This window comes from Patagioenas fasciata, chromosome 1 (assembly GCF_037038585.1).
Source record: "Patagioenas fasciata isolate bPatFas1 chromosome 1, bPatFas1.hap1, whole genome shotgun sequence".
Lineage (NCBI taxonomy): Eukaryota > Metazoa > Chordata > Aves > Columbiformes > Columbidae > Patagioenas > Patagioenas fasciata.
In genome coordinates, this window is record NC_092520.1 from 56,918,805 (window position 1) to 56,936,501 (window position 17,697).

The 17,697-nt window shown below is 42.2% G+C and overlaps 1 protein-coding gene across 2 annotated transcripts in view; it reads left to right on the plus strand.

Annotated features, from left to right (window-relative positions):
* The first annotated feature begins 545 nt into the window (after positions 1–545).
* The window catches only part of UBAC2 (UBA domain containing 2), a 102,239-nt gene continuing 85,087 nt past the window's right edge, over positions 546–17,697 (plus strand). The window contains exons 1-5 of one of the 2 annotated variants that reach the window (XM_071807005.1): positions 593–678; positions 9,014–9,164; positions 11,138–11,265; positions 16,248–16,367; positions 16,838–16,944. In XM_071807005.1, the coding sequence (XP_071663106.1) occupies positions 9,137–9,164; positions 11,138–11,265; positions 16,248–16,367; positions 16,838–16,944 (383 nt within the window). In that variant the 5' untranslated portion in view covers positions 593–678; positions 9,014–9,136. Of the gene's footprint in view, positions 679–9,013; positions 9,165–11,137; positions 11,266–16,247; positions 16,368–16,837; positions 16,945–17,697 lie in introns of both variants that reach the window. The other variant, XM_065829718.2, reaches the window with a different exon arrangement.

The window sequence follows — 17,697 nt, forward strand, 5'->3', positions numbered from 1 at the left end:
GAGGAAATGGCCTCAAATTGCACCAGGGAAGGCTGAGATTGGATATTAGAAAAAATTTCTTCACAGAAAGGGTTGTCAGGCACTGAAACAGGCTGCCCAGGGCAGTGGTGGAGTCACCATCCCTGGAGGTGTTTAAAAGGTTCTTAGGACATGATTTAGTGCCAAAGTTAGGTTATAGTTGGACTCGATGATCCTGAGGGTCTCTTCCAACTGACAAGATTCTATTCCAACTTAGGTTTTACCTCGTAACTTTGAAGCACTCTTCCCTGTACCTCAGGGCCTGCGAGCGCCCTCTGGCAGGACCAGCCACCACCAGCCGCCCCCAGCCTTACTGTGGGTTAATAAAGAGAATGTATGCCGTCTATAGGCGACCGTATAGGCTTCGTCGGGCGGGCGAGGTAGGTGAGGAGAGGGGCGTCGGGCCCCGGGTGCCACCGTCTCTCCCCCACTCCCTTCTCCGCTCGCCCGGCGGGCCCGGCAGGGGGCGCCGGCCGCTCGTTTGACGGCGGTGTTTGGCCCATCGCGGCCGCCTTACCCGCGCCGTGCCCGGCCCGCCGCGGTTCCTCAGGGTCTGCCCGGCCTCTAGGGGGGGAAAGGGGGGGAGGTTCCGCCAGCGGCGCCCGCCGCGGCTGGGCCGGGCCGGCGCCATGTTCACCAGCACCGGCTCCAACGGGCTCTGTGAGTACCGGCCCCGCCGCAGCGCGGGGAGTACGGGGCGGGAAGGGGTGTGTCGGTGTCTCCCCCGCGGCGCGTGGCCCGGCCCTCTCCGTCTGCGGGAGTACGGGACGCTGCCGGGGTGGGGGGCGCCGCCGTGAGGGACCGCACCGGGAGGGGCGGCCGCGCCGTGACCTCTGCGGAAGCCGCGGGGTGGGGGAGGAGGGGACGGGGGCGCTCCCGCCGCCCGGCCTGGGCGCGGCGCTGCTGTCGTCGCCGCCGCCGCCTCCCCCGGGGCAGCCGCTGGCCCCGCTCCCCGCGGTCGCAGCCCGGCCTCGGCTTGACTTTTAAACTCCGGCTTTACCGCGTGTCCCGCGAGGGGCCGCACCCGGCGGTGCGGGCGCAGGAGGAGCCTCCGCGGCGGTCACAGCGGTGCCTTCGGCCGCGCTCGCGGGTGATTCGCTGCACAGGCTTTGTTGCCTGGTCCGGCCGGGGGCAAAGGGGCTGTGCCCGAGGAAGGCGGCCCTGTCCCGGCACGGCCCAGCTCGGTGTGTGTGTGTGTGTCTATGTATTTACATACCTAGATACGTATCAGAGAAGAAAAATAACTCTCTTTTTAAAGTGAAAAGTAGGTTATTGTTTAAACCACTTTATTGGGAAGACAGATTTAAGGGCAAATGTTTCCTCTGTTTAACTTAGATTTTATGTAGTGCATATAGAATCATAGAATGTCCTGAGTTGGAAGAAACCCAAACGAATCATTGAGTCCAACTCCCATCCCTGCACAGGACAACCCCACAGTTCGCACCATGTGTCTGAGGGCTTGTCCAGTCTCTTCTTGAACACTGTCAGGCTTGGGGCCGTGACACCTCCCTGGGGAGCCTGTTCCAGTGCTCCACCACCCTCTGGGGTGAAGAACCTTATTGTGATGTCCAACCTTTTTCTAATGTCTGTGTCAATCATCTCATATCCCAGCTGCTACCCAAACAGAATTCACAGGGACTGAGGGTCACTGCTGAGCCTGTCTGCAGGATGAAGGATCTGCTGCGTTCGGTAACGGCAGCTGAGAACTGAACTGGTTGCTGTGTGGACTTTGGCACTGCAGGTTTCAGAGCAGGCTGGGACATATGATAACCAAAACTTTGCTGACTAACTCGTGATTCACACAGAATCCAAATCTGAGTGTGAAAGCACCTTCCAACTAGAGAGGAATAAATCTGGCATTTAAGGAGGAGTATTAGTTGTAGCTGTGTTGCGTTTGAGGATTCCCAAGGAAGGGGGGAGTATTTTTGCAGATGGATCTAATAACACTGTACTTGATTCACAGCTCCCAGTTTTTAATTTGTTTTCCCCCCAGTAATAGACACTGTAGAAGAACAATGTTGGTGGCACGTGTCTGTGTATAGTTCTATGAGACAGAGGTGGGGTGAAAAGTATCCTTGTTTGGCTGAATGGGTGAAAAGTCATGATCAGTATTTAAAATTGTTTCCAAGATAGGTCGATCAGAAGGATGAGTGGAAAACTGTAGTCATAAGAAATGTATTTGTACTAGGAGAAAGACCTACACAAGATGTAGTTCTGCAAAAAGTAAATGTTTTACAATTTAAATTTTTTTTCTTCTGGAAAACTGATACAACATACACTCTACTGAACTCACCTGTTGACCTGAAGTGATGTTTCACTGTAAGATGTGGCTGGCACTGACAAACTCTAGTAGAGGCTTAGGTGACAGTGACACAGGCTCACCTCAGGCACAGCTATGGCAGTTTAAGATGTCCCTATGCCCTCAGACTTCTGTTTCTGCCTTTGAAGCAGAAGTGTCTGCTGAAGTAGCAGCAGGTATGTAGGATTCAGTCACTGATGTGCACAATCTGGTGGCTTAGGCAGTTAATGAATCGGTGCCTGGTATTTCATCAGGGAAGCGTACATGTCTGTGTTCTGTTCTGCCACTGGGTCTTGGGACTCAGCAGGAACCTCTGGCAGAAGGGCAGGGACAGATAATTGTTGGGGCACTGATGGCAGATAAATGAGCCTGTGCCAGAGACTTTAGATAAAATCAGCAGACACCTTGTTCAACAGTGATAAGAATGGCAGGGCAGACTGAAGGCTTCTGTACCCTAGTGTGCCATCTCTGACAGACTTTTTAACATCTAGAATGTTTTGTTAAAGCCATATCACAACATCATTTGGTAAAACTTAAAAATACTAAACTCTTTTTAGCTATATGTATCATAGGTCATTTTAAAAAGTGACTCAGTTATTGATGATATTTGTAGTAGATTAAGGGCTTTAGCGTCTGCAGACGATGTGGTGGTAAAAATGTCAGAGGTTACTGTATTCTTTTTGTCTTGTTTTCACCGTTCTCCTCTTTAGCAATGGGAAACAAACAACAAATGACCTCAGAGCTCTCCTACATATTGGTAATGTGATTCTTACTGGCCTTCTTATGCAAAATGTTTTAACAAGAATGCCAGAGCCCCTCTTGTCCCTAAATTTCTAGAAGCAAGTCTGGGTTTGGCCTGCTCACCTTTTTAAAAACTTCTTTCTGATTTTGAAGCTGCTTATCAGAACCTAAACAATTATTTAACTGATTTGAAGTATTTTGATTAATGTAAATTCTTCTGCTTAGTTACTTCTCGGAATTGCATTTAATACTTTTCTGAAAGAGATAGTAGAGGAACCAGTGGCTTATAATGGCAGCAGTTGCAGCTGGCTATAAACTTATTGCTCCATCTGGTGATATTAATCTAGTGAAGGTCGATAGAATCTTGGATGAGGATATTATTGTCCACGTTCTTTGAATTCTTCGTTTTTTATTTCTTCTGCTAATTTTACAATAATCCAAAATAAATAGCAGTGGACTATATCGTATAATTCCAGGAGGTTTTGGAAATGATATAAAGATGAATCTAATAGTCTGTGTTGTCATTAGAGGTCTAAATGAGAGAAGTAACTCAAGAATCCTTATGTTCTTTTTGATTTTGAATTTGATCTGCGTACTTGCATCCATGTCCTACAAAGCCTACCTCCTTTTTATTGATACTGCATTAATCTCTTTTCCCCTTCTTGCATCCTGTCTTCTCAGTGTTTCTAGGCTGCCTCTCTAGCTTTTGCTGTTTTGATGAAAATAACTCTTCTTTTAAACTACAGGGAGACTGACATGATTAGGTTATTTTCAAGCTGCTTATTAAGTATGCATTTAAAACTTGTCTTTGACTTTCATCAGGTAGAATAATTTAGTTAGAATATTAAGTTTTGGACATTTTTCATCATCTATTATTCCTCTTACTATAAAAATTCATGGAACTTTGATTTACCTTATAGTCAATGCTGTCTTTTCTTACGTCCCAGGCATAGTAACTGTATGTAATCAAGAGAAGACAGCTTGCAATTCAAATAAAAAGCCTGTGTTCTTGTTAAAATTAAGTTAATGTTTAATATTCCAAAGATTTAATGTGACAAAATGTGACAGAAGAGATGACTGAACTTTGGTAGACAGATGCCACTTAGCAGTATACTGATGTACTGTTCCTAGGAAATGTAGGAGGAAGACACTGTAGCTTCCTTTTAGCACAATTTATTTATAACATTTATTTGGGAAAGTGTTTGTCTGTGTGTTCTGTGTGCGTGAACAAATCCTGAGTGAGTAAATGAAAAACTTGAGTATTTTGATTTAATCAAAAAAAAGGAGTTCAGCTGTCTGTGCAGATTACTGCATAGCTGCATTTCCAATTTTTTAGACCAAGAATTCTGTTGGGTTTCTTAATTCTGAATGCATTTTGCTTTTGTATTATAAGGTGGCTCTGACATACTACTACAGACTTAACAGAGAAAGTTTAGCTCAACTGAGCTTTTGTGAAGCACACTTATCTACTGTAGCTGTCCTGAGTGGTGGTGTTCTTCATTCAGGGTAATGTTGTTTTTGCATTATTTACAGTTAGTTGATAAAATGGTCCTAAGAAACATCATCTACATGTAGCCATAGATAGACCCTTTGGCTGTTTTTGTTACATAGACCTTTGCTTGGTTGATGGCCAAATTTCATTTCTGCTAGTATACCACTACTATGCTGAACAATGTCTTTCAAAGTTATTAGTGAGTACAAACTATTTCTATATTACTTACCTTGATCTAACTTTATGGATCATCTCTGTACTATGGATGCCAGTGGATGCTACACTATGATACGTGGCTACACAAACAAGTTCATTTCACGTCCTGGCTCCACAGTTCAGTAAGGTGAATTATATTATCTTCATCCAAGGAATATTCCAAATTTGTCAGTTCATTACCACAGATTCAGCTTCAGGTATTCCTCATAAGTTTGTCTACTTCTGCTGAAGTTAGACTGTCTTGTAAATAATGCTTGAATAGCTGGGCGTGTGTAGTGAAGTCATTGGCTATGTCCATGTGCTTTTTAAGATATCTCATGACTTTGAGCACTAAAGTTGAGTTCTTGCATAATGTGTTTGTCTAGTATCTCTTATCATAGTTTAAGAGTTTCCTGGTATAAATCCTCTGTCCTACTTCTCCTCTTCAGTGCTCTTTAAAATCACATGCATGGGCAGAGAGGTTCTTGAAAAGTGATGTTGTAAGAGACATATATAAAAGCAAACCCCTCCAACAAACAAATGATCTAACCCTGGGTGCATGTGAGCCAGTTCTGACAAGTAGATCCTTTGCTAGCAGGGATATGCTGAATTGCTAACGGGCAATATCAGGTGCAGCAGATGATGACACTGACCAATAACACACCTACGCAGTGTATAACACACAATTTTGAATGAGGAGGTGTAAAAATAAACATACCTAGTACACATTACAACTATGCAATACGGAAGTCATGAAGCAAGGAAGAGCACAATTTATAAGGCCAAAGTTTGCCTTCATTCAGGCAAACTGCTTCTGTTATCTGGAATATCGGAGGAACTGGTGTGCCCTGGGGAAAAAAAAAAAGCCAGTTACTCTGGTTAGTAGGAAGCACAGCATGGGCATACTCAAATGACAGAAAACACTAACCCAGTTGAGTTGACTTGTGAAACTACATTGTGGTGTATTCAGGAAGGATGCTGCAGCACAAGGCTTTGAGGAGGCGCTTGTGGGGTGGGCTGTGGTGCCCAACCCAGACCAGTTTCTTGTGTTGCAGTCTGCCAGCAACTGGAGTCTCATGCCAAACACTGCTGGAACACTTAGTGGCTCTGCAAAGGTCAACATGAGCACATGAAGGCTGACACTGCGCCAGATGTTTGCTTTACTGTAATGCTGCTTAGCTGTATTTGCTGCTTGTTCTCCAACATGCTATGTCCCAGGGGCAAAGTATGATATGCAGAAGGCTCTCCATTATAAGACACCAAGGCTTTTCCAACAACTTAAACCTCTAAGACCAAGACCAAACTTTTCTGCAGATGCTGTAATATCCCCTCCCAATATTCTTCATGCCACGTGCAACACTGCACATGAGTATAGTACAGAAACCTTTCAGGGCTGGTCTTTATCAAAGTAAAATCTGAGTCCTTGTTTTAAAGCCTTGTTACATCTGGAAAATATCTGACTACTTTGCCTACCGCATACAAGCTACTTCATGTAGTAGTAGAGAATGGAGTCCTTTGAACTTGGGTGCAAGCATTTCTGCTAATGCAACTTACGCTCTTACCTCCCAGTGAACCTTGTAGTGCAGTGCTAGCAATTTGTTAAAAATCCCCAAGGCAACAGGGGAATGCTGTGCTCTTCTGCTTGTGTAACCTGCAAGACTGAACTGTGTTTTGCGCGGGTGTCAGGAAAATATTAAAGGTATGGAAGTTGATGCTTTGTGGTATGACTGAAGGAAACATCAAGTATGCATTGAATATATCTGACTGTGCATAATAATATTGTGCAGTACAATCCTATATGGGAAAACAAATTAGCTTGTATATCAGCATGTCACAGTGCAACTGGGTTCAAAATAATACCTTGAGTCCTGGGAGCAGCATAGCCACCTCGGTTCGATTAGCCATGCATTGTACACCACAAAAATGTGGCTGTTCTGCTGCTGTGCTGCAGAGCTGGCTCATTTCAAGCTAGCATGGGGATCTCCACGTGGTGTTGTGGTGTAGCCATACCTGGTATTTCTGACACTGTATGCTAATACTAGTATGGTAATATGCTCTGTGGTTGAGAGGAAGAAGAGGCTGCTCAGTGAGGTGAGTATTTTTGTTAACTTCGACCTGTTTCATTTTCTGTTTCTTTTCAGATGTTTCTTTTAGAACCAAGGGGTTGTTTGTGTGTTTTGTTTTTCCTTTTTGTAGCTCCTCATTCTTTTATACTTTGTGACTTAGGCTAAAACCAGTAGTTACTAAACAGTAAGTGTATAGGTAACAGTAAGTATAGGTAACTGGTGTGATTATAGTCTTACCTGTGCCTTTTAAAAATAGGTTTAAAATGTTATCACCATTGTTTTTTTTATTGACTTTCTTGATTGATATACTAACATCATTCACCTCTCAGCTTCTGCACTAAGTTTATAAGCATTTGATAAAAAACTCTTCTGGAGGTGATACTGTTGTTACTGTGTTCACTTGCAGGCGTCATGACAATTAACCACCAGAGTACAGTGTGAAGTGACAGTCTGAACACAGGGTCCCCTTCCTGTGCCTGTGCTCTGTGCCTGGACCAGGGGCAAGAGCTGCTCTCCTGGCCCAGAATACTTCATTCAATCATGTACTACCTTCAGGAAGCACTAACTTCACAGCTTTTGCAGGATCCTCTGATATCACACTTTTTTTTTTTTCCCCAAAGGATGAAATATTGGAAAAATACTTCTAGGGAACTGAACAAACTGTAAAAAAACATACGGTTAAATTCCATCCTACCAGTCAGCACACAGTCTCCTGGTGTCTTCCAGATTCCCCAAGCAGTATTACAGGTGTCTGTATCTCTTGTCATCCTCCCTCCATGGCTTGCTCTCATTTGTTCTTGGCTACTGTTCAGGGCTCAGTGTGTGGTTATAATAAAGACAAGCTTTTACTTCTCATGTCTAGAGATCACTCCAGTCTCCCAAAGGTACACAAGTGTCAAGGAAGCACTTAAAAAATACTTTTCAGATTTGAGTATCTGACAGTGAGTTTCATCGACCATTACAATAAAGGACAAGCAAGGTTGTCAAGCATTCAGGAGGAGGTACTAATGCTGTAAATGCTATTTTGGTTTAATGTGTAACAAACCTGCATCTGAAGGGAAAATAGTGGGCAAGAGTTCTTGAAAACTCTGACCATTTTGAAACATCACTTTTGGCTGATGAACCTACTACAAGTTCTTGGCTAGATTTTGGAATACAATAAATGAATATATGCATGATTGCTTAATGCAGAAATAACAAACCTACCCAAAACAGAGATTCCATCAGTGCATTTGGGAAGTACTGTGCATTCGATGTGCATCAGTTGTGGTTTAAAAGATTTGCAGAACTTGTGTATGACCATTAAAAGGTGGTTCGTGCATGTTTCATACCATTACAGTAGCCCCCAGCAGGTAATTAGATGAAAGTGGTGTGTCTGCCTCATAGCAGCTGCATTTGGGAAGGTTGCAGGTGATAGTGGGGAAAAAAAAAAACCTGTTACACAGTGTGTTTCATCTGTAGCACTAGTGTAAGCTCAGTAGGGATCCGCACAAAAAACATGTCCTGAGCTAATTCGAGCTTCTGCAGCCACTTTTCATCAGCTGTCGTTGGCAATGGGGTCCTCTTCTAGGTCAATGCTTGAGTCTTGGGCCCAGAATAGCAGTCAAGGGGTGAAGTTTTTCCCCCCAAAGCCCTTCAGAAACAGTAGCTTGGTCTGGCTGCCTGTTCTGACATGCTCATCTGCTTGCTCTCTTCATCTACAACTGGTGAACAGACAGGGAGCAGGAAATAATTTTTTTAAATATAGCTGTTGCTTCTACCACAACTTTCATATTCTTCTCATTAGTGCAATGGTGGCTTCTGAAGCTGCAACTACCTGAGCAGCTGTGCCGTAAGCCTCTCTCTCCGTGATAGACAGTCACAAGTATTCTTTAACTCTGTGTACTTTGAAAGTGGTATTGACAACCAAAAAAAGTGATGGGTTGTGGAAGAAGAGGACTCATGGGCTTTGTAATGAGTTCAGGGTGGAGTGTAGAGACTTAGGGGTGATTTTCTCATTCATGTCGCATTTTAGGGTTAGCCTCAAGTTGCACAGTGGTAGGACAAAGGTTGGGACACTTGCCTGTGAGATTCTGAGAGTAGTTTTGCAGAGAACTTCTCCATTGCACCAGGAGGAAGCAAAGGCCTGTAGCAAAAGCTTGTTCTTTGCTCTTCATCATGGCATGTTTTGCTGGTTGTTACAAAGTCACTCTGTTCCCTTAGGTTGAAGTTTAGTATGTGTGTGGCAGCACCAATGCTATTACTGCCCCTTGTTGGAAAGAATTGCCACTTAAGGAGTACTTTGGGATTGCAAATTTATTCCAAGGTCTTTGAAGATCGTATTTGATGTATTTTAACTCTTCAGGCCCAAAATGTAAGTTTATCCTTTCATTCTACTTTCTTTACATGGTGCAAAGGCACTGTGTTTTTCTCCTCTTTGTGCATGTTTACATTGGTGTTGCCAGTAGACACCGGCATCCAGCATAGGTTCATAATACATGTTTCCATCTTGCACACAGTTCCAAATCCATTGGACTAAAATTTTGCTTTCTGAATTTTACCTTTCCATTCAAAGTAAGGAATTTGACTCGGGTGTCAGAATGCCTGATTGTCAGTATCTGGGACTGTTAGTCATTTTTGGTCTTGCTGCTTCAGACATTCCACAGCAGTGGGAGGGTTGTTCCTTCACTGGTGACCTTACAGTAGCCCTTTGTAAGGATCTATATGCTGTGGAGTAGTAAAGCAACCTACTGCGCTGTACAGTGAAACACTTTGAATAAAACACTTCAAGAGATGTATTATTTATCTGGGAGAGAAGGCTGAGAGGGGATCTTATCAATGCTTACAAATATCTGAAGGGTGGATATCAAGAGGACCATACTCTTTTCAGGGTTGCCCAACAATAGGATGGAGGGGTTGTGGAGTCTCCTTCTCTGGAGACATTCAAAACCCACCTGGACACATTCCTGTGTGATCTGCTCTGGCTGAACCTGCTTTAGCAGGTGGGTTGGACTAAGATGATCTCCAAAGGTCCCTTCCACCCCCAACCATTCTATGATTCTGTGATCTTTCTCAGCTTTACTGGGCAAGAATAAACTCATCAAATGTGACGACATTTTTGAGAAGCTTGAGAATAGAAGTTTCCGTTACTCATGTGATGTTCCCTGTGGGTGACTGTCACATTAATGGGTTGGTTACTTGTGTGTTTTTTCACTTGATGACGTGCTTAAAAATGAGTACTCTTCTTTCATAACAAGGTTTAAAGTGTCTAAGCTGAAAGCTAAAATGAGGTGTGTAAGAAAAATGTGTCTTCACACTTTTGGAGAAAACAGAGAAGGTTCTGTTGGTTGGTTATTTTTTAATGCATTCAAATTAGGAATGAACCTGGTAGGATAAAGTATTTCAAGCATGTATTACTTGTAATGTAAAAATGACATGATGATATGAAAATTACAGTAAAATCTAAATATAAACTTTAGGCCTGTATAGAAATACAAAGTCATGGTGGCAAATCTAGTGAATTGCTTGTCACATTTTTTGTGGTAATGTGATGCTTATGTGAAAAGTATGAGAGTGAGGTTGTGTAATTTTTTTTTTTTTTAATTCATGAAATAATGTAAATGCATCTGATAGTAAAATAACACATCTTATCAAACTTTGGTTCAGAAATATCTACTGTTGTGATTACTACTTTTGTTCTGATTTAGGCTGTGTTTTCATATATCTGTTGTATTCTGGTTGTAAAACTGACCTTGTCACATTAAGAAATGTTGATTTACCTAAGTTAACTACAGGAGCATTGCCTGAGGTTTCAAGTTAATATGCGTGTGCACAGTAACTTTCAGGCAGCTCCAGCTTCTTTTTTCCGTCACTGTTCTACAGTTCTCCAATGGCGTCAAACTTTTCGTAACCATCCGACTAAGTTAGAGGAATAATTTAAAAAATGAATGTCTGTTTGGATGTCTGTTTTGCTAACAACAAAATGTGAATGTTTTATTTCCTGAAACATGGTTGAGTTTTAGGAGGGCAGCATAGGAGGGCATGACCTCCATAGATGCAGAGCACTTTGGTTTAATTATAGCCAAACAAGTAATTTCATGAGAGAACGATGAAAACAGAATGTCTGATTAATATTTAACTGTCTTTAATATCTCCAAAGGCTTCCTTTGAGTGGTGTGTTTTTCTTACCTATTTACAAGTTGTTGAGAAATTGGGACATTGTTGAGATAAAAAGTCAAAGTGGTGCTGCTGCTATTATGTTTTCCAATCACCTGTTTAAATCTGTCACTTTTTAAATGTGAGAGATTTTTCTCTAAAACGTTTTTTGTTTGTTTTTTTGTCTTTAAGATAAAGCACCTTTGTCAAAGAGCCTGTTATTAGTCCCAAGTGCCATCTCGGTTCTTTTGACTCTGCTCTTCCAACATTATCAGAAGTTCTTTGCATATAACCTACAAGCTATAAAAGAGGATTTTCAGGTAAGAATTAGTTAATTTTGTGTGGAAAGAGACTGTGAACTATGCTATTCTGTGTGATTTCTCCCAGTTGCTTCTCCTCTGGTTCTTTGGCTTTGTTCACTGTTGTAGACCAGCTTGTTTTTACCTTTTTTAATGTCACATCAGTAAGCTACTTTTTGGTAAAAGCAAGAAAAACTGATGTGAAAGTATCAACACAGCTTTTCACTTCGTTCTTTTGTCTGGGTAATGATTGGTTTTGTACCAATTTTCCTTCCAGATGGTGGCGTTTGGAAGTCTGATGGTAGCGAAGTATGGTTTAAGCCATGTAACAATATTAAGTAGTTTCATATGAATGTCAGTATCTTATCGTGCTTAGGTTTTGAGGCTGAAGAGGGCTATTGTGATCAGCTACTCTGATTGTATATGGTTTATTTTAACAGAGGCCATAACTTTTGCTCTAACTTCTGCTGTAGTTAGTTGCAGTAAATGAAGATTTACCCATTGAATAGAACTGCTGATTCTAATTTGAAGATTCCAAGTGATGGGGGAGTTTGTCATGCTCCTCAGTAACCTGCTGAATTGGTTATTATCTTATTAGACATTTATTGCTTATTCTCAGTTCAAGCTGAGATACTTTATCTTTTGGTATTTCATCTTGTAAGGTTTTGTTCCCAGCTTAATTAAGAATCCTCTAGTACAGTTGTAATTGTTGAAATAATACCCCTAGAAGTGATTAATAAGTTTTGTGGGGGTTTGGGTCTTTTTTCATTTTCGGAAATGGCAAACTACTGCTCAACAGAGAAGGGTCAGCAGATGTCTCTGTAATTATCTTACACCACATGTTTTACAGTTAGATCAAAAAAATGTATGAAGTCAACTCTATGTTTTTGAGGATGCTGACTGTAGCCTGGAAGCCTTAAAAGATTATTAGACCTAGCTGGTGATACCCTGTGCTGTTGTGCTCTCTGTGATCTTTCTTGTCAAGAACAAGAGCTTCATTATAATCTCGTAGATTACAACTCTGCAAGAGCACTGCTCATATTTTCCAAGTTTCTTGCTAGTGCTGTGCAGCAAAAACACATAAATTAATGTCTGCCTTTTTAAAGTGTTACAACCAAATGTTTGGGGAGGAGGAAGAGAAAGTGTGAGAAACTATTCAAGTTTAAAATGGAAATTTTGTAGGTTTGGGTTTCTTTTTTTAATCCAAAAGTGAAAGATGTTTGTCTCCATAAAGGGGATCCTCAAGAGCAGTGAAGAAACTGTGTGTATAATGAAGATCTCGGTGACATTAGAACTATGTATTTTTTAGGCTGGCTAAAGCACAGAGCAATCAGGCTTAGAAGCCTTACACAGCCTATGCAAGGGCTGTTCAGTTAATGTGTATCATGAAATGTTCAGCTGCCACCTCACAGCCCTGCCAGTTTGGACTTCAGCGGCAGTGGTACTCAAGGTGCTGGCTGGGTTTCAACACTGGGCATTTAGACATGGGACAAGTGCAGTGGTGAGGTCCCATTTCTTTCTTCTTATGCAGTCCTGAGGAAATTGGAGGCTGAAGCATCGGCTGAGACCTAAAGACCTTGAGAAACATGTAAAGCTTAGGTAGTGTGTTGGCACTTGGACTTTCACAGAGGGGAGAACGCCTAGCAGGCTGTGGCTTAGGAAAGGGAGCTGGAAGAGCCAAAGCTTGTGCTGGAGACTAGTGAGGGAGATGAAGGGCAGCAAGGAAGTTGTCTTTAAGTACATCTGCAGCAAATGAAAGGCTTAAGGAAGGTATGGGCCTGATCCTCGTTGTGGCAGGAGACCTAGGTGACATGAAATATGCTGAGGTATTCAGTCAGATGTATTTATCAGTATGTTTTTCCGTCAGGCCTCCAAGGTCCCTAAGCCTCCAAGCAGAGTCTGTGAGAGTGAAGCAGTATCCACCATTGAGAAAAACAGAGTTAGTAATCACTTAACCCAACTGTACGCACAAGTTAATGGAACCAGACGAGTTGCCTCTGAGGGTGCCGAAGAAGCTCAAAATGTGATTGTGAGAGTTTCTTTACCATCTTTGAGAGGTCATGGCAGTTGGTGAAAGTACCCAATGACTGGAGAAAGGCAAACATCACACCTGTCTTTGGGAGGGGCAGGCAGGAGGGTCCAGGTAACATCAAGCCACTCAGCCTTAACTTGGTCCCTAGGAAGGTCACAGATAAAATCTCTTTAGAAGCCATTTCTCAACACACACACAAAGGTGACTGGGAACAGCCAACCAAGGTGAAGTGGACAGATCCTGTGGGTCACAATGGGTTGCACAGCTCATGTCAGCAACACTGTTTGTGCCCATGGGACCTTCTCTGATGGTCGAGGACTGCTTGGAAGAGTTGGGATCCACCTAACCAAGTGGGACAAAGCATCTTTGCTAACAGGCAGGCCAGCCTGCCGAGGAGGACTTTAAGTCAGGAACAACACAAGAGGGAGATGACAGTCCACAGTCAACTGAGGAGGCAGTGGACTGGGTTAGCCAGCAAAGGGTACCAGCTGCTGTGAACAAAAGGGATCTTGTAATCAACAAAACAGGACTGAAAAGGACCTACTTCAAGTGTATGCACATAAATAAGGAAGTGCCTATGGGACAGCATTATGTGGAACACTCCTATACGTTTTCTGGGAAATCAACGTGACCGGGTGCCTCTGTGAAGTGTCTGTACTCTAGTGCGTGCTACACAGGGAACAAATAAGAGGAATTAAAGTCATATGACGTTACAATCTCATTGGAGTCACGGAGATGTGGTGGGTTAGTTCATGTGACAGGTGAGCTGCAACAGGCAAATACAAACTCTTTAGGAAGGACAGGCAAGGAGGAGAATTGCTTGTTATGTGAAAGAGCCACAGAACTGCACAGAGCTTTGTCTTGGGACATGAAGAAGTTGAGAGTTTATGGGTCAGGATTAGAGGGCAAACCAGCACAGCCAGCTTTCATGGTGGTGTTTGCTATAAGCCACCTGATCACGAAGAAGTGTGTGAGGCCTTCTTCAGACACCTGATTTTAGGTCCTGGCCCTCATGGAGGGCTTTAACCATCCTCATATGTGCTGGGAGGGTAACACAGCAGGGCACAAGGAGTCCAGGAGGTTTCTGGAGTGCATTGATAACAGCTTCCTAACCCAGGTGACTGAGGAGCTGATGAGGGGTGACGTTGTGTCTGGACCTCATGCTTAAAAACAAGGAAGAAGAGCTGGCTGGGCATGCGAAGATCAGGGGTAGCATTGGTGTATGTAAACACCTCATGGGAGGGAGCAAAGAAGAGGGAGCCAGGCCCAGTGAATGGACAAGAGGCAGAGGGCACAAATTGAAATAGAAGTAATTTCATTTAAATAAAGATCTTTTTACTGTAAGACTGATGGAACAAAGGAGCAGTTTCCCCAGAGAAGTTGTGTAGTCTCCATCCTTGGAGACAGTCAAAACCTGGACATGGTCAGTTAACATCCTGCCCTAGCTGACTTTGTTTTCAGTGAGGATGTCAGACTAGATGATGTCTAGAGGTTCCTTCCTACCTCATCTGTACTACAACTCTCTGAAAGCATGCCTCACCAACTGGTTGCCTTCTTCCGTGAGGCAAGTGGTGCTGTATTGGATTTTGAATACCTTCACTTTAGCAGGGCCTTTAAGCCAGTCTCCCATTGCATCCTTGAAGCCAAACTGGTGAGGTATGTACTGAATAACTGGACAAGAAATGGGTAGAAAATTGGCTGTACTCTCAATGGGGTTATGGTCATTAGTGCAAAGTCCATTTGGCAGGTATTAATTAGGGGAGGGCCCCTCAGAGATAAGTACTAGGACCAGTACTATTTAATGTCTTCATTAGTGACCTGGATGATGGGATGGAGTGCAGTCTAAACAAATATGTAAGTAATCCAAAATTGGTGGTAATGCTCAATATGTTGGAAGGCAGGGCTGCTATTCAGAGACACCTTGGCAAACCCAAGATGGGAACTGATGGGAACTTCATGATTTGGAAGGTCCTGCATGTGGGATGGAATAACCCCAGGCTGCAACAGTGCAGGCTTGCAGGAGGTGAGTGTTTGGGAAGTAGCTCTACAGGGCAGGATGTGTGGATCTTGGTGGACAACAGGAGCTAACAGCGCACTCTTGCAGCCAAGAAGGACAACCATCTCCTGGACTCTGTTAGTGAGATTGTGACCCGTAGGTCAGGGCAAATGACCCTACTCCTCTAGCTGACACAGTGGTCTAGATGTGATCTCACAAGTGCCCTGCTCTGGGATCCTCAGTACAAGAAAGATATGAACACACTGGAGCTGGTCCGCTAGGACAGAGGGTTGGAGCATGTGACATAGAATGAGAGGCTGAGGACTGGGTCTGCGCAGCCTCAAGAAGACAAAGAGGAGACACCTTATTGCTGTCTACAAGTACCTGATCAGAAGCTGTAGAGAAGCTGGAACCAGACTCTGCTTGGAGGTTCACTGAGCTAGTGCAAGAGGTAGTGGACTCAAGGTGTAACATGGGAAATTCTGCCTAGATGTAAGGAATTGATTTAGTTTTTTAAACCATGGGGATGGACAAACACTGGCATATGTTACCCAGAGAGGCTGTGGAATCTCCATCCTTGGGTGTTCAAGACTCAACATGGCCCTGCACAAGCTGATCTGTTTAGAGCTGGACTGGTTGGTATCTGGAAGTCACTTCAAAACTTTTTTTTCTGTAATTTCAGAATTTACTAGGGTTGTGATTTCCATTTTTATTTGTAAATGTGAACTAGGGACATAAAAATTTATTTGACTTCATTTAAAAAGTAGGTTTATTTTAACAGATAGATCTCTTCCTTGAAAATACTGTATTTTCAAACAGACTTCTTGAATTCTCCGTAACAGTCTTTACTTCCCCTCCTAAATGTACCGCATTTCTGTTATCTGAGTTTGGGATTATATTCGCTCTGAGCACAAACACTGTAAAGAATTTACTTGAAGAAAGAGAGGCTTAACATGATAATCTTTTACCTTCTAGATTTGGAGACTTGTATGTGGGAGAACAATATGCCTTGATTTGAAAGACACATTCTGCAGCAGTCTGCTCATTTACAACTTTAGAATATTTGAAAGAAGATATGGCAGCAGAAAATTTTCTGTAAGTTCTAGTTACTGTCTTTTTTAACAGAAGCTGTTTTCTACACTTTTTAGAATGTTGTAGTCTTGGATTAATATTGCAGTTCTATTACTAGCATTTTGTATCTAAATACATGTTAAAGAGTTTTAAAGAGAATTTGGTTTCTCTAAATCTTAATTTATGTTGATATTATCTTGCAATCAGTGGATTATTCTAATGAAAGTTTGCAGCTGCATCAGTTGAAAGTTACCAGACCAAGATAACTTAATTTTTGTAACAAATCTAACTCTTCGTTCTTCAGCATCTTGACACGTAGGTCTGTAATTACATTGTCCTACATATTTTGTCTTAATTGAAGTAGTATAGTGGTATTTTGTTTGTTTGTTGGTGGTGGTGTTATTTTTTTCCTTTTTGTTACGTTTATTTAGAGATACCTCAAAACCTGATTTTTAAATTGTTGAATTAATTTGAATACAACTTTTTCTTTCCAGTCGTTTTTACTGGGTGCTTGGACACTCTCAGCTTTGTTTGATCTTCTCCTTGTAGAAATCACCCAGTATATGTTTGGCATCACCATCAGCAGCTTGCCTTCTGGTTTGTAAGTAGCTCCTAATGGATTGGTTATTTTAGATGTAGTTTCAAGGGATTATTTTGTGCAACTATTAGTTTTAAAAACTTTCTTCATGTAACCCTTCAAATGAGATTTAATCCTCCTTTGAACTACGGTGTAAAGGTTCTTGGGATAACTATTACATTTTTAAACATTCATTTTCTAGTTGTGATCTGTGGTTAATGAATTTTAAATGTATCCATATAATGATTACTTTCCATTCTGTTAGTCCTGTTTCCACTGTCAGCATGACTGAAACACAGCTTGCTGTGCACAGATTATTACTGTAGTTGGTTTTGTTCAATTTGATAAATTTGAAAACTGAAATCAGGTTGGTGCTGATTTGTTTCTTAATTCACAAAGAGAGCACAACTGTAATTCATATTTTTATGTTCACATATGCATTTCATGCTGATATTGTGTATGTTTGTGTTTCAAAAATTGGGTACTAGAGCATGTCATTCCATTTAGTGCTTGCATCTGAAGTTCTTACGGCTTTAAGATATTCAGTGATTCAGCTCCACGTAACCTGTATTTGAGATTTTTGCGCCTAATAAGAGATGTACATGTTACAGTAAAACCATAGAGCTTGCAGAGCCTTTGTGTTTAAGCTTCTGACAGGTGAGATCAGCCTTGTACAGACTGGAATTGCCATGTGTTGCACACTGAGGCAATAGTAAAAGTGCTTGGAGTGAGATTTTTAATATTAAACACCATATTAGGCTTGCGTATTTCTCACTT